The sequence below is a fragment of the Abramis brama genome (genome assembly GCF_963993115.1).
Source record: "Abramis brama genome assembly, chromosome: 14".
Taxonomy (NCBI): Eukaryota; Metazoa; Chordata; class Actinopteri; order Cypriniformes; family Leuciscidae; genus Abramis; species Abramis brama.
Genome location: NC_139976.1, coordinates 9,299,789 through 9,322,467, shown reverse-complemented (window position 1 = coordinate 9,322,467; position 22,679 = coordinate 9,299,789). Strand labels below are relative to the sequence as shown.

The following is a 22,679-nucleotide window of genomic DNA, read 5'->3' as shown; positions in this document are numbered from 1 at the left end:
GTCTCTGTCCTTGAATCCCACAGCTATCCAAGCCTTCCATCGCCTCAAAGAAGTCTTCACGACAGCACCAATCCTCATCCATCCCAATCCAGAACTTCCTTTCATCGTTGAGGTCGATGCATCTTCCACTGGGGTTGGAGCGGTGCTGTCACAGCGGCAGGGTGAGCCTCCCAGACTCCATCCATGTGCCTCCTTTTCCAAAAAGCTGTCCCCGGCGGAGCAAAACTACGACATCGGCAACCGGGAACTGCTAGCCATAAAACTGGCTTTAGAAGAATGGAGACATTGGCTGGAGGGAGCAAATCACCAGTTCGAAGTAATTACAGATCATCGCAACTTGGAATATCTTCGTGAGGCAAGAAGATTGAATCCTCGCCAGGCCCGCTGGGCACTCTTCTTCACTCGATTCAACTTCGTTGTTACTTACCGTCCAGGAAGTAAGAATTGCAAGGCAGACGCTATTTCCAGACTCCATCATTCATCTTCAGAGGACCTCAGTACTGAAACCATCCTCCCTCCAGCCTTAATCCTCAGTCCCATTCTCTGGGACATCGACCAGCAAATCTCTCAGGAAAATTCTCGCCATCCTGCTCCGCCGGGAGGTCCAGAAGGGCGTACTTTCGTACCTCAACATCTTCGTACTCCCCTTCTGGACTCTGCTCACACAGTTCCGGGCTCTGGACATCCAGGTAGCAAGCGTACCCTCTCGCTCCTCAGTCAGCGGTACTGGTGGTCCATCTCCGAAGATGTCTCCAGGTTCGTCCGTGGCTGCTCAGTCTGCGCCATCACCAACACTCCCAGGAAACTACCTGAGGGTAAACTTGTGCCACTACCTATACCCAGACGCCCTTGGTCACACATCGGAGTGGACTTCATGACTGACCTTCCTAGATCCGGTGGATTTACCTGTGTGCTCATCGTTGTGGATAGATTTTCCAAAGGCTGCAAGCTGATACCTTTACCTGGTTTACCCACGGCTTTAGAAACAGCTGAAGCATTGTTTCATCATGTATTCAGAAATTTCGGCATTCCAGAAGACATCGTTTCGGACAGGGGACCCCAATTCATCTCCCGGGTGTGGCACGCCTTCTTCAAGCTCCTCGGGGTCACTGTCAGCCTCTCTTTAGGATATCATCCGCAGACCAACGGCCAGACTGAGCGGAAGATTCAGGAGATAGGACGTTATCTGCGAACTTATTGCCACCAGTACCAAGACAGCTGGAACCGATACCTCCCCTGGGCGGAATACGCTCAGAATTCCCTCACTCAGCGTACCACCGGGCTCACCCCCTTTCAGTGCTTCCTCGGATATCAGCCACCTCTCTTCCCTTGGTCGGGTGAGCCCTCGGAGGTTCCAGCTGTCGACTTTTGGTTCCATCAGAGCGAGGGGGTATGGGACTCAGCTCATGTGCATCTACAACAGGCAGTGCGGAGGCACAAGGATCAAGCGGATCGTCTACGAGCCGATACACCCCAATACCAACCTGGTCAGAAGGTGTGGTTATCGACGAGGGACATTCGCCTCCGCCTGCCTTGCCGTAAGCTGAGTCCTCGATTCATTGGACCTTTTACCATCCAGAGGCAGTTGAACGAAGTAACCTACAGACTCAACCTTCCACCTCAGTACAAGATCTCTCCTTCCTTCCATGTCTCTCTCCTCAAACCCTTCACTGACCCAGTCTCTTCTGTTCCCTCAGATTCCACCTCGGATGACGTGCCTCCTCCTCCCGTTCCTGTGGAAGAAGAGGCCATCTACAGAGTTCGATCCATCATGGACTCCCGGCGGCGAGGTCCCCGTCTGGAGTATCTGGTGGACTGGGAGGACTACGGTCCAGAGGAGCGTTCCTGGGTGCTCCGTGATGATATCCTAGATCCAGCCTTACTCTCCCAGTTCCATTCTGACCATCCTGACCGCCCAGCTCTTAGGGGTCGTGGTCGACCTCGCCGCCGGCAACATCTCTCTTCTTCCCAGCCGTCAAGAGCCGCCTCGGGAGGGGGGGGGTACTGTCAGGATTCCATCACCATCTCCTTCCACTCATTCCCTCACTCCGCCCACTCAGTCATTCACACGCTCATTGTCACCTGATTACTAATCACCGTCACCTAGACCTCATCATCAGTTCACCCATATATACCTGCTACAAACATTCAGTCATTGTCTGATCTCGTTTATACATGACACAGACTCTCTGCCATACTTACCTGTATACCTACCTTCGATCCCGATCTTCTCAGCCAATCACCATTCCGTCTTCTAAGGAACTCCATCATCATCATCATCTGCAAGAGAAAGAGAGAGAGAGACTTGGTTACACTTCAGTTAAGCTATCATCTGAAATTCAACTTACTGTTTACTCACCTGTTTCGCTGTACCGATCCATTCTGCAAATTAAAGCATTTAACTTACCATTCTGTCTGCTTCGTCTATGCCAAACCTGACACATATATATATATATATATATATATATATATATATATATAATATAATATAATATAATATAATATAATATAATATATATATATATATATATATATATATATATATATAGTGAATGTGTGACTGATTTAAAATCTGATTTTTATATATTAAAATCAGATTTTAAATCAGTCACACATTCATTTTCCAAAAAGTAAATGCCTAATTTCAGCTTTAAACACAAGGTATGCTCTGTCAATGCATTCTGTGCCATGCAGCCAATTAGCACAGGAAATAATTTTGATTCTGTTTGTAAAAAAGATATGTGTATTAATGTGTGACTTCTAATATAAGTGCATAATATACTTTGTGCTTTTTCAATAACTGAGAAAACAATTTTCAATATATATATATATAGTGGAATATGTTCTTTGTTTTTCCAGAATGTCAAGTCTTTTTTTTTTTTTCATTAAAAGTTCAATATTGTCCAATGTCCAAAGATGCTCATTTTGCTCACTAAAATAAGTGTGAAATATGTATGATCCATATTGAAATTTATATATATTAATAATGCATAATAGTAATAATATTGTATTTAATATGAATGATATTATATTATTCATATTTTATCCATATAAATATTCCTAAAATGTGTAACTTATCTGTTAAGCATCACAGCAAGATGTCATGATAGACATAAGCAGAGACTACATTTAAATTTTTCTTTCCTTCAACACCGGGAGATGCTCTCAAGTGTTGAATGAGAAATTCTCTTGGTATCATGCTCATATTATGCACAGTAGATACACAGGATATTGACTACTGTCTGAACAAACGGATCAGATTTCAGCACTTTGAAAAATGCCTGTGCGAACAGTCAGCCTTAAAGATGGGATCTGAAAACTAAATCGGATTTGTGTACAGTATAAAATCCTTTTTCTTTGTTTTTTCCCCCAGTTCCCCTGTCCTGCTCCGAGGGCTTCACTGAGCTGGGCTATTACAATGGCACCGTTTCTCAGACCGACTCAGGTTCACCCTGTCTGAAGTGGACTGAATTCCCAGATTACGTGCAGCAGTATCCGGGCAGGGGTCTGGGAGAGCACAATTTTTGTCGAAATCCTGACCGTGAGTCTAACCCATGGTGCTTTTTCAGACAGAGCTCAGGCGCCATTGGTTGGGCCTACTGCGACTGCCACCAAGGTGAGCCCTACAGTGTTTACAATTAATGGTCTGCTATGTTCCACTAGTGAGTTTAAAATATTTCTTAAAGGGATACTCCACTTTAAAATGAAAATTCTGTCATCATATACTCACCCTCATGTTGTTTCAATCCTTTATGAATTTCTTTCTTCTGCTGAACAGAAAGGAAGATATTTAGAAGAATATCAGTAACCAGACAGTTTCTGGTCTCATTGACTTCCATAGTATATTTTTTTCCTACTATGGAAGTCAATGAGACCAGAAACTGTCTGGTTACTGACATTCTTCTAAATATCTTCCTTTCTGTTCAGCAGAAGAAAGAAATTCATACAGGTTTGAAACAACATGAGGGTGAGTATATGATGACAGAATTTTCATTTTAAAGTGGAGTATCCCTTTAAGGAGGTTTCCCACTAGCCAAATCGAAACAACACATTTTTGCCTTTTCTAAAATCTCACCCTCTTCACTGATTACTGTAAATATGAAGAGCAATCTACAATTTCCTGTCATATATTGCAGTAATGTGTTTTGTCGAATCAATTTGAAATTTGACATAACAACAACAGAAAAACCAGCAATTCAGGGTTATTTTACCATTCATGCACAGGAATATTAATGCACAGCTTTAATGAGATTTTTTTTTATTTTTTTTTTTTACTCCCGCTGTTTTATTTTAGCAGAAAAACGCAATCAATGTTTGCTATAATGTGACTTTGTGTGTGCTAAAGAAAAAGTTTGGGTCAGATCCATTTACTCATTAGGGAGTTTAGACTCAGTTAAAGTTTCCCTGCGGAGAGAAACATGGCCGCTTATGACTGAAAATCAGCTAGTGGGACGTCAGCCTTTGATGTTAGTACATTTTAACATTCTTCAGCTGATAAATATGTGTTTTTACTACCTCTTTGAATACTGTTGTCTTACTTTCCTTTGGTCTCTTTTGGAAGACTTGTGTTTTGCAGCGACTGTATATTTAGAAATCAGTGGTTGACATTCTTGAGAAGAATATTCTATCTCAGGAAAATTATATATGGTATAAAAAAAAAAACATTGCGTTCTGTGTGCAGTGGAGACAAATGATGGCTGTGACTTTGCCAAGTACGATGTGTTCCTGGATCAACATTCTGTTTCTGTTATCAAGCAATCACATATATTGTTAGTTTTAGGGCTGGGATTAAAGGCGTGAATACATTGATGAGAACAAAAAAATTTAGAATTTGCCTCTGGTTTTAGGAGTTCATGCTGAGGGATCTGATTAAACTATTCGCACCACTAATACTCTGTACAGTTTGTCTCCGTAAAGAAGCAATACTGTTAATTTCCATGTCCAAATTCAGTTCTATAAAAGATACATTTGTATGCAAATACAGAATGAACAATGCTATTTTGAGCAGTTTTATAAAGAAAAAAATTAATCTAAATCTTTTAAAAAAAATTATCCTCCCTGTAAAGAATAAAATGGCCTTTATCGCTTTTCAGTAAGATTTTATAACTTAGGCTACTATTAATTCTTATTAAATTCTAGAAAACAGCTAGGAATGAGAATACTGGTTGTAAATAGGTTTTATATATAGGTTTACAGAATTGGATGTGGTCAATTTCTAACACTTCCCCAGAACCACCGAGAACACCTAACCCTAACAAATTCATATCAATACACTAAAAATAGTTTTGCATGGATTTTCTTCAGAGTCTTTCAGTTATTTCCTACAATTATTTTTATTATTATTTATAATAAATGTGTGTGTGTGTGTGTGTGTGTGTATGTATGTATGTATGTATGTATGTATATGTATATATATATATATATATATATATATATATATATATATATAATCTTACCTATTCAGGAGCGGTCAGGTTAGCGGGAGGTTCGTCCTCAAAGAGTGGCCGACTAGAGGTCTACCTGAACGGCCAGTGGGGGTCAATTTGTGACACGCATTGGACAGACCGTGATGCCAGTGTGGTTTGCCGACAGCTTGGACTGAGGTATGTTTACTTCTAATTAGGGCTGTCAGTTTAACTAAAGTATAATTCAGAAACCCTTGTTATTAGCGACACCGGTGGCCGTTAAGTGAACTGCAGCCAGCAAATTATTGTTCGTGCTCGCACTCGTACACACGTGATACACAAGAGACTGGACATGATTCAATGCCCTGATATACTCATGGCGAATCTCTCTTTCATTCTTTCCTTAGAAGTAAAAAGAAGTTGGAAATACCTTTGCAGCGATATGCTGTTAACGAACATCCAGGTGCTGCTGAGAGTGGCATTTAGATGAATGTAACAAAATAAACATACAACAAAAATGACAGTGGTGAGAAAACAGCAGTTAAGAAAGCATCTGATCAAAGCGATGTGGATATGTTTGCACGATCTCTGCAATTCACCAACATCACGACAGATGAGTTAATTAAAATGACACTGTTATGATAGTTTGAATATAAAGGATGTTTCAGACTATAGACTATATAGATCTGGCTATGTGAGACTATATTTTGAATGAATCCCTTTTATTTGCATGACACATTGACATTACAGCACAGAATAGCTCTTTCGGCACTATCCTCCTGAACATTGTATAGGCATTCATTTCATGTGTCATGGAATGAGAGCGCACATAAACGTCACATCCTTTGGATTTTCCCGCCTTCACATAAAAATCCGTCTACAGGCTTTCATAGACACCCTAGAATGTCTCGTTTTTTAAAGTTTTGTTACAAGCTGTTCACGCATTGGCAATGGCAATACAAAAAGTGATGAATACATTCTTATGTACACATATAGCCCATTTAATTTAGTACAATTAATTAAAGATAATGTGAAAATTATGCATTGACAAGGTAATGTCTTTGAATAATATACTAATTGTTTTTTTTTCTCAACAAATATTGAAATATGTGATTATTTGCAATTAATTTGATGAATTAGTCATGTAAATAATTTAATAAAATGTTAGCCCTTTTGCCTGTGCTTCTCAGTGGGGTCAAAGTATGGTTACTCATTTGCATATTGAAATGATTATTTAAAATTTCATATTTACTGTATCTATTTTTGATTTAGCCTTTATAAAATGAGTGGGTTTAAAGCCTTATGTCACTGAACAGAGGAGGAAATAACTTGGTGCTTCTTTTCTCTCTCTCTTCATAATTCTTTTCGTTTGTTGTAGTGAGATTGGCACAGCTCTCCAGCACTCATATTTTGGCCCCGGCTCCGGGCTTTTTCACTACGCCCGCCTTGGCTGCCGTGGTGATGAGAAATCCCTGCTGGAGTGCCGGAGCAGGAAGTTTGTTACTAGTGACTGTAACCATGGGAACGAGGCCGGAGTGCTGTGTGCACCACCTGAAGGTCAGTGTGCTTTCTGTGGGAGTGAAGCTAATGACCTTTTAAGTGACAAGTGCTGTAAACACTCCTGCATCTAGATGCCCTCGCGAAGCCTTACAGCTGCCATAAAACAGAAAAAGTGTTTAAATAGGATACAAAGATCACCAGGATGACTCAAAGTCTGGTTCTGAAAATTCAGTTTCCGCCTCCATGTGTGCGCGGTAAGTGTTCACTGCATACGACAAAGAAGATTGCTCCCATTTTAATCAACAAAGCGGTCTGCAAGTGCTTAGAATGCTAGCATCCTTTTTTTTCGTGTTGTGCCGTACTTCACCTTTTTGCTTGCTTGCAGTGCAGACTGGCTAATTAAATTACATTCAGTGGCAGATTTATTCACAAACGTTTTTGCTCAACTTTTTGTAAATACCTTGTTTATGTTCACTTGTTAAATATTTGGACTTTTATTATGCTTTTAGCTACCAATAAGAGTGAACTATTCTCAGCTATTCTTCCCATTTTACCACATTAAATTCCATTCTACAGATTTTGCCCTAAAACAACACTGAATCACTGTGACTCTATGATTTTTGTTTAATATTGTGATATAAATATGAGGTTGGTCTAAGACATTGCTGTAATTGTCGGTTAATGTACATTTTAATATAAAACCAAATGAAAAATTTCTATTTATTCACTGATCACCCTGCATTTTCTAAAAGCTGCCCTGGAGCAACATCATTTGAGTATCTCTGATCTAAAAAGCATTTTAAGGCAAAAAAAACATAGGGGTGTGTGATAGAACATCATGAAGATGATTATGTTATCTTTGAATTGCTGTTATTGCAGCTTCTTTGTCCATTCATATTGACTTACTAAATTGGCGCTAGCTGAAATTTGAAATTTTAATGAAACCGTGGGGGCTTATGCTTGCTTTGGTGGAATCAAAATAGCCGTACTTCTTTTGTAGAAAGGAACAAAGGGGGTAAAAAAACGAGAAAATAGGTTGGAAAGCAAATCAATGGCGTCTGAACTCATGATTGCCTGCTGAGAGCTTTATTGAAGACACAGTCTGAGGACACAAGGACAGATGTGCACTGTGCTGGGTTACCAGGGCAGCAAAGGATGTTTTTTAGCCCTTGAATGGGTGCATATATTGCATTCCTGATATGAATTATTATTATTATATATAAAATGTTTATGACAACTGCGCATATTTCTAATTGTAGTTGTAGTGATTCTGGCTTTGCTTCAGGACCCAGATTTTAAACACATTACCACTTGTTTATTGCAGAGATTTAGTATGATTCAATAGTGAAACTGCATAGAATCCCAACAAATATGCAAACGCAAATTAATCTGTAATTTTTTTTTGTTTTAAAAAAATCAAATATACAGTATATAAATATACAAAATACAGTAAAAAGATTATTATTATTATTATTATTACAATTTAAAGTGACTGTTTTATATTTTAATATATTTGACAATATTATTAATTCCTGTGATGTCAAAGCAGAATATCAGCTTTATTACTCCAGTTTTTAGTGTCACACAATCCTTCAGAAATCATTGCTGCTCAAGAAACATATTTTTCAGGATTCTTTGATAAATAGAAATTTAAAAGAACAGTATTTATTTGTAATAGAAATCCTTTGTAACATTATAAATGTCTTTATGAGAGAGAGAGAGAGAGAGAGAGAGAGAGAGAGAGAGAGAGAGAGAGATATTGCAAGCAAAGCATTCTGGCTGTCACAAAATTTATTGATGTGTTTGTGGCTTTGGGTCATGATTCCTGGTTTGCTCGCTCAGGTAATGGACCGCCTCTGCGGCTGGTTGGTGGGGAGGAGGACTTTGAGGGACGAGTTGAGGTCTTCCATGATGGGCGCTGGGGGACCATTTGTGATGATCAGTGGGATGACATGGATGCTGAGGTGGTCTGCAGGCAGCTCGGACTGGGGTGAGTCCAATGTACAGCTAATACATCAAATACTTACCGTACACACCCCTGCCATGAATATACTTTTGATGGTTTCAGAGTAATACATCATGCTTGTAACTCCTACCTTTGCTAACTGCCTTTTGCAAACAATTTTTAAGGTTTTAAAGGTGACCTATTATGCTTTTTTACATTTTCAACTTTCTTTGGTGTTATGTTGCTATTTGAGCATGAAAAGTTACAAAGCACAAACCAAGGGGAGTTATTCTCTGTATCAGTAAGCACTGTTTCTGAACTCCCTGAAAGGCCTCGGTTGTAGTCTTGAGTTTTCTTCCAGAAATGTACATATCACAGTATTTCCCATTAAAAAAATTCCCATTCAAGGCATACGCAAAAAAGGAGCAAGGCCTGGTTGAGTTGCGTTATCGCCGCAATGAGACGCTGTTTTGTCCACCCTGAAACTGATAAAGTAAACTGATGCCATTGTTAGTGTTTACACCTGAGAAGCTGAAACTTGCTGTTATGGTAAGAGGCGTGACATTTCCGGAAAGAAATATCAGAGAAAGGACACTTAAAAAAGACGTTACTGACAGACTGGGAAGAGAGGTGCTGCAACAATGAAAAATATGTTAAAAAGATTGTGTTTTTTGAGCATTCAAGCATGACAACCTATTCTAGTATTCCCAAAAACAAAATCAAGACTGTAAAAGGGCATAATATGGCCTCTTTAAAGAAGCAGTAGCACTGTTCTTTTTTCACAACACACAAAACTTAGGAGCTTTTGTGAGGTATTTTCATCCCTGTGTGCTCTTATCTCGATGAGAGGAAGATTGAATTATTTATTTTGCGCTGTTGTATTATTTGCTCTCTTACATCATCTCATATTGTAGCAGTTGTAGAGAATAAAGACTGTGAGATGGCACATGAGCACAGACTCGCACCGCTGCTGCAGAGATGATACGCATGGCTTCAGTTACTGCAGCATTAAAGCAATGGAATGATGAGTTTGTCAGTTATAGTTACAACAAAAAAATGTGTTAGCTTTCAAACTGAATGTGTAGTAAGAAGCATTTTAAATGTTTAGTGCTTCTCAGGGCCTCTTGGTTTCCCACCGAAACTAAGCAGGGTTGAGTCTGGTCAGCACCTGGATGAGAGACCACCTAACGCTGCTGTTGAGGAGGTGTTAGTGAGGCCAGCAGAGGGTCCTCATCCTGAGCTCTGTGTTGGTCCATATTAATGTGGATAGTGTTCAGCAAAAAGGCACCGTCCTTCTGATAAGATGTTAAATTGAGGTCCTGACTGTCTGTGGTCAGTAAAAATCCCCATGGTGTTTCCTGAAAAAAAAAAGAGTTGGGCTGTAATTCCAACGCTATCTCACGACCAATTCGCACGAATTCGTACGAGTGATAAAAAGGTGGCGATTTGTCTAAACCCACGTGATGGGTAGGTTTAGGGGCGGGGTCAGGGGTAGGTCATTCGTATGAATTCATACGAATTGGGCAATTCGTAAAATATGTACGATTTAGCAAAAATCTAACTAATTCGTACGAGTGAGGTCGTATGAATTCGCACGAATTAGCCACCTCGTAGAATTTGTACGAATTGCCATGAGATCAGGCTGGTAATTCTGGCATCTTTGCCCTCAGCCTCTATCCATCATGGTCTCTTAATCAACCCCAAATACACACACAGGCTGACTACATCACTCTTTGGATTCCCCCTCTCTCACTCTGTAAAGCGCTTTTATTTATTTATTTATTTTATTATAAAGGGGAACTTGAATTTTGTTTTAACGAATTACATTTACCATTTAAATGTATTGAGATTGACTTAGTCTTGTGAAGTCTACTTCTTTTTTGACCATTTATATGTCTTTGTGCGTGTCTAGGGGCATCCCTAAAGCCTGGTCATGGGCTCATTTCGGGCAGGGCAGTGGGCCAATCCAACTGGATGCAGTGCAGTGCACAGGCAATGAGCTTTCTCTGGACGAGTGCCGTCACAGCGGATGGGAACAACACAACTGTGATCATATGGAAGATGCTGGGGTGTCATGCAACCCCTATTCAGGTCTCGTCCTTTACATAGACACACACATACAGACACTTACAGCCCTACTGATTCTGATTGGTCAACCGCGATATTCTCTACAATTGACCCTAGTAAGCTTTTTTACGTAGCTGTGCTAGTTTTATATATTTTGTATCACTCAATATTTAATGTCTACTTATTTATTTATCTGGTTAGTAGCCGTGTACATGGGGTAATGTACAACAAACAAAATAAACCCTTTCAGGATGAAACAAGACCCAGTTGACTGTACTTTGTCACTTTCCATTGGCCATACAGAAACTGTCCAGAGAGGAAATGTGTGTGTATAAAGTGTGTTTTTTATATGTATTCAGATGGCGTGGTGAGACTGGTAGACGGTGATGACCCATGGGAAGGTCGTCTGGAAGTGTATCACTCCGGGGACTGGGGCACAGTGTGCGATGACAGCTGGACGGAGCAGCATGCGCAGGTGGTCTGCAGACAGCTGGGATTCAGGTGCTATTCTTTAATTCTCCACCTGTGAATATACAGTAGAATATACACACAAACCTTCAGTGCTCAACAAATCCCTAAAGTTAGAAAAACCCTTATTATATTATCACTATTAACTTCTTAACTTAGGGGATTTGTTTTGCAAATGGCTGTAGGGGATTAGTAATTAAAAATTCTCTTAGAAGTGTCCTACTCAACAATAGTGAGTGTCCAATGTGGGTGTCCACATTCTCTATATGTTCTATATGCATACATAAAGAATTTTGTGGGAGATTTTCAAGTGACTATTGGGGATTTATCATGAGTGTGTGTGTCCATGTAGGGGCGGTGCGGAGGTCGCCTCCTCTGGCGCGTTTGGAGAAGGAACGGGGCTGATTCTGCTGGACGATGTGGAGTGTGAGGGGAGTGAGAGCTCTTTGCTGGAGTGTAAACACAGTGTGTGGGGTCGACACGATTGCTCTCATAGCGAAGATGTTGCAATACGCTGCCACAGGGTAGAAAACAATGAGGTCCCGCTGGCTCCAGAAAGTACTGGTAAGTTATCTTGAATAATAACGCTTCAGTGTGCATGAGCAGGGCTTTGTGTGAGGTACAGATATGTTTTGCTGATAGACTTCTCTGTCTGCGCCGTTTTGACCCCTTCTGAAATTCACAGGGGTTTTAAATGTCATTTGTTGACAGAGGCCAGGAATAAAAGCGGCCATTGTAGTTTACCAAGCACTCGCTTTTATTGATAAAAGCTTCCATTTGAATTTCAATAAAGTATTGTGTAGCACTTGGCGACCACAACACTACCTTTGACATTTGACTGTGTAATATTAGACAAACATGATTTTTTTTGTCCCCCCAAACAAACACCATTTCAATTTAAATTCCATTATCATATAACATCAATGCTCTTTTTGCTCCCAGCCTGTGACATTTTGGGTATGTTTGAAAAGGTATGTTTGAAATATAAGGTACGAAAGACAAGATTGATGTTAGAACAATGTTGAATGTTCCATCACGCCCGTTTCTCACATATTCCGTTTGCAGTGCAGTGCGTATGCGGTGTGTATTCTTTTCCATACCAATTTTAACAGGTTAGAGCTTTCACACGGCACGCGGTTGCAGTCCGTCGATCCGTTCCAGTTGCGGTGCGTATACAGCAGTGCAGCGATCGTTTCCGCACAGAGTCTATTTTTGCTGTGCTGCAAACGCTGAAAAAATTACCACAGACTGACCTGAAAATGTAGTAATTTCACCATAAATGCGTTTAATTAAATAAAATGTAGTAATCTCACCATAAATGTATGTATTTAATTAAATACTACTTTTTTTCAAAGTCATCTTTTTACTTAAAGAACGGGGTAAAGCAAGGAAAACTACAATTTACCTCAACAAGGCGACATAATGAACAACACTTGTCTCATTCGTGGAGGTGGAAAAACAAGTTCTTTGTGACATGCAAGATTTATTGTAGGCTATTAAAATTTAAATGCAAAAGAAAAGGCATGAGAGTCAGCTGTTTTTGTCAATTTTAAGTTTTAATTTAAAATGTTTGCGATTTTAATATAAGTACATGGTTAAATATTTGACCACTTGCTTGAGCAACTTAATATAAGTAGAAGTAATGCATGGAATAATAGGCCTACATTGTTTAAATTGTGTTTAAACGTGCATATGTCCATTAAAGAGTGTGTAGCCAAAGAGAATCGCATAACTTCTGGATTTGAAATAAAAATAGTAAGTAGGTTTTTGTGGTACAGCCGCGGATCAGTTACGCACTGCATATGTGAAAGCACCATAGCACCACATACGCATCGCTACACGCACCGCATACGCACTGCAAACGGAGTATGCGTGAAACGGGCGTCAGTGTTGCTGTGATAAAAGATGACAAAGTTTGTCAGAATGAGAAAATTCATGATTTTATTAGATCTAAAAGGTCATACAATGTCTCTTTTTATAATAAAAAAAAAATGTTAGAGCCTTTGTAACATTTGAGTTTCCACCTTAGAGGGAAAAAAATTAAATGGTACTATAATTGTGACTTTATTTTTAATTAACAGAGACTTTTTTACACTACCCTTCAAAAGTTTGGGCTCCGTAATTTTTAATACTTAATTAAATACTTAATATTAATATACTTAATAATTATTAATACTTAATAATTAATACTTGTATTCAGCAAGGACACATTAAATTGAACAGAATTGTTAGTAATAATTGTAATCAGTAATTTATAATGTTACTTATGTTAAAAGATTTCATTTTCAAATAAATGCTGTTCTTTTGAACAGTCTTTTCATCAAAGAATCCTGGATTTTTTTAAAATCAGTTTCCTCAAATATATTAAGCAGATAATAATAAGAGATGCTTCTTGAGCAGCAAATCAGCATATGATGATTTCTGAAGGATCATGTGACACTGAAGACTGGAGTAATGATGCTGAAAATGCATGAAAAATTTAAAACAATAAATATGAAAAATTTAATGATAGACTCACACACAGGTGGTAACGCTTCAAGCACGTAGGCTCTTGTTCAGACAATTAAAAGTTAAACACACCACGGAATATGGCCATGATGTGTCTTCCTACATGATTGTTCAAGAAATGTAAAACTACACACTCCATCAATCAGGGTTAGAAGAACTGTTGCCACACATATAACATGCTAAAAACATCATAATCATTGCAATAATGATCCAATAATTGACTCATTTGCCTATTTAAATCAAAACAGACTCTTTTTTTTTTTCTTTTTTTTTTGCCAGGCAATGCACTAGGGGAGCTATACTGTAACTCCTGTTTATTAGCTAAATGTTTACTAGCTGGTATTAGTTACTACAGTAGCTGGTGAACAACAACCCTTGCTTCTCATTAAACCATTTACTAATGATTTAAGTGCTGCACGTAGCTCACGGCAGCGCAGGGTGTATAGCAATGGGTTAATGCCTGAATTCAGCAGACATAGAGTACTGCAGAAAGCAAATGCCCTTTTTTGTGAATTTGAAAGCTCTGTCGTAACTACATCTGTCATCATGAAGGAAAGGACAGGCAGCCAGCACACCAACAGAATCAGAATTATACAGCTAAAAGTCTTTGCCAAATGGATGTCCATGCGCATGCGTGCTAGCCCTGGATGTTCAGTGTTCATGTTGGCTTGATGTTGGTGGGCCCACCACACTATCATGGCATAGGCTACCAGTATGAGGACGAGCACCACCAACACAAGACAGGCAAAGAATGCCAGGTAGTTACGATCCACGTACGGAAAGAGATGGGACTGGGAGCACGATAGAAAAGTCTGACAACTCCAGCCCATCAGAGGAAGGAGGGAAATGAGGGCAGCCAAAGCCCATAATGTCAGAATTCCCAGCAAGGCTCTTTTACGTGTCAGCTGCATCTTGTAGGTAAAAGGCTTGTAGATGGCGTGATAGCGGTCTACTGCCATCAAAAGCAGACTTCCAACCGAGCCCGTAAACGCCATGGTCACGCCACTCAGCTTAAGCAGATACTTTGTTCTCTGAAAACTGTCATCCTGTTTAAAAAGGTGGAAATCCAGGAAGGTGATGGTGAAACAGCAGCTGGCAATAGTGTCAGCTAGTGCCAAGCTGCCCATAAACTGGTATGACGGATGTCGCCTCAGGTTCCCAGAGCTGGCTATGACGACCAGAACAAGCACATTGACCAGGAGGCTGAAGGGTGCGATCACGAGACAGATCGTGCCAATGGCCACCGTCTCTGTGCTGCTTAGCACCATGTAGATATTTGTGCAATTTGTCATTTTAGTGATAAATCTGTTTGCTTGCAGCTAAATCTGTGGAAAAACAGTGCATCTTATCATTTTAGATTTACACAATTTGCTAATGTAGTTATTTTGTAGTATTACTCACCTGTACGAATCAGTCATAAAATGAGTTTGTTCCTTCTGTTGTCACTTCTAACCCAGTATAAGCATGTTACACAGAAAGGAAGTAAGGGAGAAAAAAAAAAAACATAGCCATTTCCTATGTGGTTTTGAAAATCCTATGTGGTTTTTGAAAAAGCATCTGCAAAGTTTAATCTCTTAACTAACTGCCTAGACACATTAATAATAATAATAATAATAATAATAATAATAAATATAGCTGCAAGCAGCAATTACCGGGGCCAAGCAGAGTAAGACGACAAGACATGCCAACATGTCTGAAAGTGTCAGACCAACTGCAACAATGAGTAATTAAAGACATTTAAAGAGGATTTTAGGCAAAATGCCTGAAAAATCATAGAAACAATAATAAAAAATATGATTTAATGGATTATCACTTTCGACCAATAGGTGGCGCAGTTACAAAACTGATGTGATGTGGTCAGAGTGAAGTGACAATGACACATACAAAGTTTGGTGTCAATCCACCTTATTCTGCTCTAAACAATGCGCGCTGCCATAACGACGACTCCGGTTGCCTACTTCCGGTTCGTAGCGCTTGACCTGTACTAGCAGCGAGAGAATGAGTTCAAGCTCGTCATGTGCTGTTGTTGGTTGTTTTAACAATTCAGTTTGAACAATAAACTGAATTGTTACAATAGAACAATAAGTTTGACAATTGAACAATAAGTTTGAAATCTTCTTTGAATTGTTAAAACAAACAACAACAGCACATGACGAGCTTGAACTCATTCTCTCGCTGCTAGTACAGGTCAAGCGCTACGAACCGGAAGTAAGCAACCGGAGTCATTGTCATGGCAGCGCGCATTGTTTAGACTGAGCAGAAAAAGGTGGATATGTCAAGGCATTGCAGAGATAAAGCCTGAATAGTGCTATTAGCATCATGCCTCAACTTTGCTGCTGCGCTATACGAAAACGGTTTCGTCTATCGACACGAAATCCATAACTTTTAGTCGGCACGGTCTGGAGATGATACGATTCGATTTTGGTGAAAATCGGACAAACGGTCTAGGAGGAGATCGAAAAAGTAGGTTTTGACTGAAAATCAAGATGGCGGACAGGAAGTTCGGCCAAATAAGGAAAACTTGGTATCTATGTTCTCGGCTTGACCCAAGGAATCTATTAAGACCAGTGGCATTTCAATAGCCAGATTTATTCAAAAGTTATTAGCCTTTTTGGAAATTTTGTTATAACTTTTGACCACTAGGTGGCGCTGTTTCGAAATATTTTGAGTACCTTCAGGGGATGGTGTTGATGGCACATTCTGAGTTTCGTAATATTACACCAATGTATTTGTTTAGTATAGCATTTTATTTCACAAAACTGTATTGAAGTCAATGGGAATTTCATGTTTTGTTTTATTATAGCGCCACCATGAGGCTCAGTCCCACCATTTTTTGTATGTGTCCTCAGAGTGAGCCCATACATATGTGTGTCAATTTTGGTGAAAATATCTCAATTCGCTTCGGAGTTTTAGACATTTATATGAAAAAACACGTAAAAAATGACTGACACATGACTTTGATTGGATTTTACTACCCCTTACTATCAATATTTTCGGATTTGGGCATTGGTGTTTAGCTATCGACCTATGTTTCCAAACTTCTGACGGTGGTTTTGTCTCGATCGGACAAGCGATTTCGAAGATATAGCCAAATGTTTTTTAAGCGCTAAATCACAACGCTACACAAACCGTAAGGCGAAACCTAGCATGTTTGGTATCGTAGGACTCGGCAAGGTTTCAGGACTCTAATTAGATGAGTCTCGTGAAAATAAGTCGACCACACCCAAAGTTATAAGCATTTGAAAAAAAAAATTCATCACTAGGTGGCGCTGTTTCGAAACTTCTCACGCTCCTTCAGGACATTGTGCTGATGACCCATACCAAGTTTCGTAACAATCCGTTCATGCGTTCTTAAAATACAGCATTTTAGCACAAAATTCAAAATGGCCGACAGTCAAAATGGCCGATATGGTAAAATTGGATATCTGTCGACTCGGCATGTCGCCCTGAATCTAACAAGACCAATTTTATGATTTTTGGACAAACTGTTCAGAAGTTATAAGCAAAAATAGCCATTTTTCATATCTCCGGACCAGTAGGTGGCGCTGCGCGGAAACGCTACCTCAGGTCATGCTTGTGATGACATGTACCAAGTTTGGTCTGAATCCGATAAAGCGTTGCGGAGATAAAACCTTACGTCTGTTTTTGCAGGCGTTACGTAAAATTTGTTCGAGCGTTTATCGAAAACGGCTTGACGAATCAATTTGAATTCCATAACATTTGGTCAGCACTGCCTGAAGATGATCTGGTTCAATTTTCGTGCAAATCGGACAAACCGTCTAGGACGAGTTCGAAAAAGTAGGTTTTTAGAAAAATTCTAAATGGCGGCCATATGTTAATGACTTTAATGAATTTTGTTGATTAGCCTTACGGTTCAAAAGTTATTAGCATAAACATGAGTGCAACTTTGGACAGTTGGTTGCGCTAGAGGGAGTGGTTTTAAGACACCAAATTTGCTATGGTGACTTTTCAGACCGTCTTCTATCAGTGTGCCAAATTTCATAACTTTCCCGCAAGCGGTTCTATAGGCTGCCATAGACTCCCAGTCGGAAGAAGAAAAAGAAAAAGAAGAATAATAAGAACGGGAACAGATACAATAGGTGCCTCCGCACCTTCGGTGCTTGGCCCCTAATAATAATTATTATTATTATTACCATGATTATCATTATTATTATTATTAAAGTGTGGATAGATAGATAGATAGATAGATAGATAGATAGATAGATAGATAGATAGATAGATAGATAGATAGATCTGGTTTGTTGTGTTTTCAATATGAAGGCTTACATTTTCAGACACTGAAATTGTATTCATGTGTGTGTGCAGTCTGCTGAAAAATCTATTTAAGATTTTGACATGGAATGCACAACCCATTTTACTTTTGTAATGTGACACATTTTTGAGTGAAATATTAATAATCACAATGAAGCACAGGACTTTATTCCTTTAGGAATTGATTGGATTGTGAAAGTAGGGGCGTAGACATTACAGATTGAAAGGAGGGGTTGAAAAATAAGAGATGTTAAAGACGTTAGCTGAAAAGGAAAGATGCTTTTTTAAGACCATGATTGTATATTAAGAAAGTAATTAAGGCCCATTTAGATGTCATGAGGACACTATGAATTGCTTAAAGTCCCCCTGTAGTCAATCATTTTATCCCTTTTAAACTTATCTTTGATTACTAAAATGACACATTTAATCGTTTTTTCCTTGAAAATTAAAATAGCTTGAATGTAACTCAGGGATCAAACATTGACGTGACTGGTTACAAATCGTCAGAAACACCATCTATTTCAAAACGCGTTTTTGAGACCGTCTTTAACTTTAGTTTTTCTAAAAACAGAAACCTTATTATTAGGGCTTTACACTGACTGTTAAAACCATGTGCACGCCATGTGGTTTAAGCTACACCTCTAACGGTTCGGATGTGGTCAGTCTGCAATCACGTAAGCTTAAATGGAAAATGACTTCCTTCTCTTTTTCATAGATTTAAAAGATGCAGAGTAAGTGACAAAATCTAAGTCTAATCTAATCTTTGCTTGCTTTTCTGTGGTTTCAGGACCTCTGGTACGATTGGCAGGTGGCGACAATAGAAAAGAGGGCAGAGTGGAGGTGTTTCTTAACGGAGAGTGGGGAAGCGTCTGTGATCATGGCTGGAATGATGTCAATGCTGTTGTCGTCTGCAGACAGCTTGGATTCACGTAGGGAACCATTTGCAACATCTTAGCTCTAAAGCATCTCATAATCAGTACCGTGGAATATGATTCATTATCATTCCTCAGTCATGATAAATGGAGATAAAAAGTCTTTAAATGTTTTTATACTCTCTATGGCAGTGGGGTGTCAAAAGCACGACCGATGGGTTATTTCGGAGCAGGGAAGGGGACCATCCATCTGACCAATGTGAGGTGCACAGGGAAGGAGTCGTTCCTCGGAGAATGCCCTTCTAAAGGACAAGACAGCCACGCTTGTAAGCACGGACAGGATGCAGGTGTATCATGTGATTATTTGCCGGAGCCAGAGGCTGACATAGCAGTGGTGGGCACACACACCTGCGGTTTGAGAGCTGGCGCTGAGAGACGCAGCAAGAGAATTGTGGGTGGATACAAATCTCTCAGGTAATCAAATTTTTACTGCTGTGGAAGCAGTTCTACAACACATGTTGTGGATATTTGTTCAGAATGGATTGCAAATACAAGTTGTTTAAACACATACTACACTCTTAGAAAAAGGTTCAATTAGGTTCTATACAGAACCGTAGGGATTTTGACTCCATTTTAAAGAACCCTTTATGGCCAAAAAGGTTCTATTTAGGAGAAATGCCTTAAAATATTGCATAATACTTTCATTTTTAACAGGTTAGGGACTGTTCGTTATTTATTTAAGGGGCCACCGGAGGAGTTTTGAGATCTGTTGTCAAAAAAGACATGACCCTCCCTTCGCCAGCAATAAATTTTTCTATGACCCTCCAAAATGATTGTGAAAAAAGGCATGACCCTCCCCGATAATTTATAGCCTACTTCTGTACTGGTTTGCGCTTGGCAAAGATAGCCATTGTTTTTTGTTTTGTTTTTTAACCATAAACTCTTGCTTACTCGTCTTACTAGGGCTGTAACGATAGACCAAACCTACGATTCGGTTCGTATCACGATTTTTGATTTTAGATTTGAAAAAAAAATCATGTTTTCAGTGCTGATGCGTGTGACGCGTTCAACATGTCGGTGGCGTTGCCAACAAAGCATCTAAAAGCTGTCACAAAGAACCGGCAAAAGTAATGATTATTAATATGTCAAATATAGCAAGGAGACATTTTAATTGTTTATTATTAAACAAGTGTTTTCTGTGTCGACTGCAAAGATGAAGTTGACGATGCGTCGCGATCTTCTCAGAACGCGCCAGAGAGAAATGCACATTTCATAAGCAGAAAAGCAGTCTGTTTTCCTTCATTTTGAATTGTTCTGTTTAAAAGTAGACATTTCAAGCTTTCTATATATTTCTCAGGTCTGTGAGGCAAGTAGCATACCTTACGCTGAGTTTCGGTTCATTTATGAGACAAGAGTCCAGTTCACTCGCCCGCGCCTCCGTGTCATGATTAGGCTATCTATTTTCTACTATATTTACTTATTTATTAAATCCAGGTGAAACATTGATTAAAATTAAGATACAATTAATACAAAAACGAAATTCACTTTAAAGAAAGGCTTTGTGCTTTTGTTTGAGGTCTCTGTGAAAATTTTAAAGTCGCTTAGAGCAGTCATGACTGTAATGGAGAACTGTCAGGTCCCTAACATTGTTTTTTTTTTCTTCACATAAAGGCGAACACGAAAAATAAAATAAAAATAATATTTTATGTTCTGTGGAGGCCGATCTTTATTCATCCGTTGGGTATATACATTATCTTTTGGTTTGCACAGTGTAATTTATAGAATTACTAAAAAATACAACTTACTACAAAAATACAAATACAACTTACAAATTACTAAAAAAAAATTGTGTCACGTCACATATGTATTTCCCTCATATTAAATATAAAATGCATGTGTAGACTGATATTTTTCTAATGTCTTGACTCCTTTCAGACGTTTCAAAATATTGGTATTAAATGCATTTCCTGAGAATTTATATTTCAAGTTTTGACTGCAAATGTCACGTCCATAACACTGGAATCGTGAACCAGTTTTGGATGGGCCAGACGAATCGTGGGTAGGCCTTAAATTAAAAACGTTAAATTAAAAACGTTATCCAATCAGTTTAACCTAATAAAAAATATTGACTAATAAAGCCTAATGTTATATTATCTGTGCGTATACATAATATAGATTTTAATAGCTTGATGCTCTTTAAAAATTTTGTTGCATTGTTAAAAGTTTCTGGTGCATATGGACGGACCTATCCGCGATTGCTCTCCATGGTTCTGACCAAAGAAGAGCGCTTTGGAATCTCCATTACGCATCATACGCATCATACCTGGGCTGCATTTTCCGGTAACATTGTCTCTTAGCGCGCTGCGATAACTGAACTAAAGGTATACACTACCACTAAAGGTATATCATTGCTAGGCGTCCTCAGGGCTATCATCCACTCGCGAGGCAGAGGCAGAGGCGCTGAAAGGCAGAGGCGCTGGCGCCCTCCTAGCAACGGCGCTGTTTTTGGTAAAACATGATTTTGACCACTTCATTAAGTTTTGTTTTGTAGAAAACTCTTTTTAAAAGATTTTCGTTTTGTATAAATTGTATCTTAATTTTGATCAATGTTTTATCAACCAATTGCCCGTATTTAATACATAAGAAGCCAATATCAGACAATCTAATAAGGCGCCGACACGATCACTTGCATTGCACGTGAACTGGAGGGCGCCGAAAAACTCAGCGTGTGCCTCACAGATTTGAGGAATATAGTCTATATTACAGAAAGCTTGAAATGTCTACTTTTAAACGAAAATATTCAAACCAAAATAAATAGGCTACTCTGAATATCCATATGAAATGTGCATTTCTCTCTGGCGTTCATGGCGAGCATCGTCAACTTCATCTTTGCAGCGACACAGAAAACACCAGTTTATTACTAAACAAATAAATGTCTCCTTGCTAATTTAGACACATTCATAATCATTACTTTAACTGGTTATTTGTGGCAAGGAATGAGCGAGCGGAGCGGAATATTCAGAAACGCGCTCTCCGCTCACGAGCTCTGATCAGAACAAACCCGAACCGCCCTGTCTGCTGAACTTGCGCAGAAACATCAAAATAGACATAGCCAGCTTTTAAAAAATACTATTTTAGTACAAATTAATGGCTTATTATTATTATTATTATTATTTTAGTTTTGGGTGCGCCGAAATCTAACGCCGTGCCTGGTCCCCACGGAAGAATTTTTTAAAAAATAACCCCTGAAATGATGACTTCTGATGAATATTGTGAAAACTAATTGATACATTTATATTGGCTAAATATATTTCATAGCCTACATTATAGCATATTATAATACAACTTATTAGGCCTATATATTTATAGAATAGCAAAGTAGGCCTCATAAATAAGACTGAACCAAAGAAATGTGAAATATAAAGGCTATCATCCCGCTGTTGTCACTAGTCGTCATCGTTGCTACGATACGTGACTCACAATGACTGAAACGACCAATTAAAAGGGCATTCTCTGATGATGTTCCAAGATGTTACATTCATAGATGTTTTTCTAAGCGCAAACTGAAGTGCGCGCGCACTGTCAAACAGCGTCAAACTGGATTTTTGTTTGGTCAGACCCATCTGATATCGAAGGGGGGCT

The 22,679-nt window shown here is 39.1% G+C and overlaps 2 protein-coding genes across 2 annotated transcripts in view; one reads left to right on the top strand and one right to left on the bottom strand.

The window, feature by feature from the left end:
• Positions 1-22,679, top strand: part of LOC311095619 (neurotrypsin) — a 47,796-nt gene that overhangs the window by 16,967 nt on the left and 8,150 nt on the right. Inside the window, exons 3-11 of the mRNA XM_084134182.1 lie at positions 3,374-3,616; positions 5,465-5,603; positions 6,784-6,962; positions 8,748-8,895; positions 10,763-10,941; positions 11,277-11,418; positions 11,738-11,949; positions 18,953-19,094; positions 19,230-19,511. Of these exons, the coding sequence (XP_083990308.1) occupies positions 3,374-3,616; positions 5,465-5,603; positions 6,784-6,962; positions 8,748-8,895; positions 10,763-10,941; positions 11,277-11,418; positions 11,738-11,949; positions 18,953-19,094; positions 19,230-19,511 (1,666 nt within the window). The remainder of the gene's footprint in view (positions 1-3,373; positions 3,617-5,464; positions 5,604-6,783; positions 6,963-8,747; positions 8,896-10,762; positions 10,942-11,276; positions 11,419-11,737; positions 11,950-18,952; positions 19,095-19,229; positions 19,512-22,679) is intronic.
• LOC311095624 (cannabinoid receptor 2) lies at positions 14,110-15,364 on the bottom strand. The gene is made up of 2 exons (XM_084134186.1): positions 15,295-15,364; positions 14,110-15,218 (listed from the first exon to the last, which is right to left on the bottom strand). Exon 2 carries the CDS (start codon positions 15,183-15,185, stop codon positions 14,226-14,228), a length of 960 nt encoding a protein of 319 aa, XP_083990312.1. The 5' UTR covers positions 15,186-15,218; positions 15,295-15,364; the 3' UTR covers positions 14,110-14,225.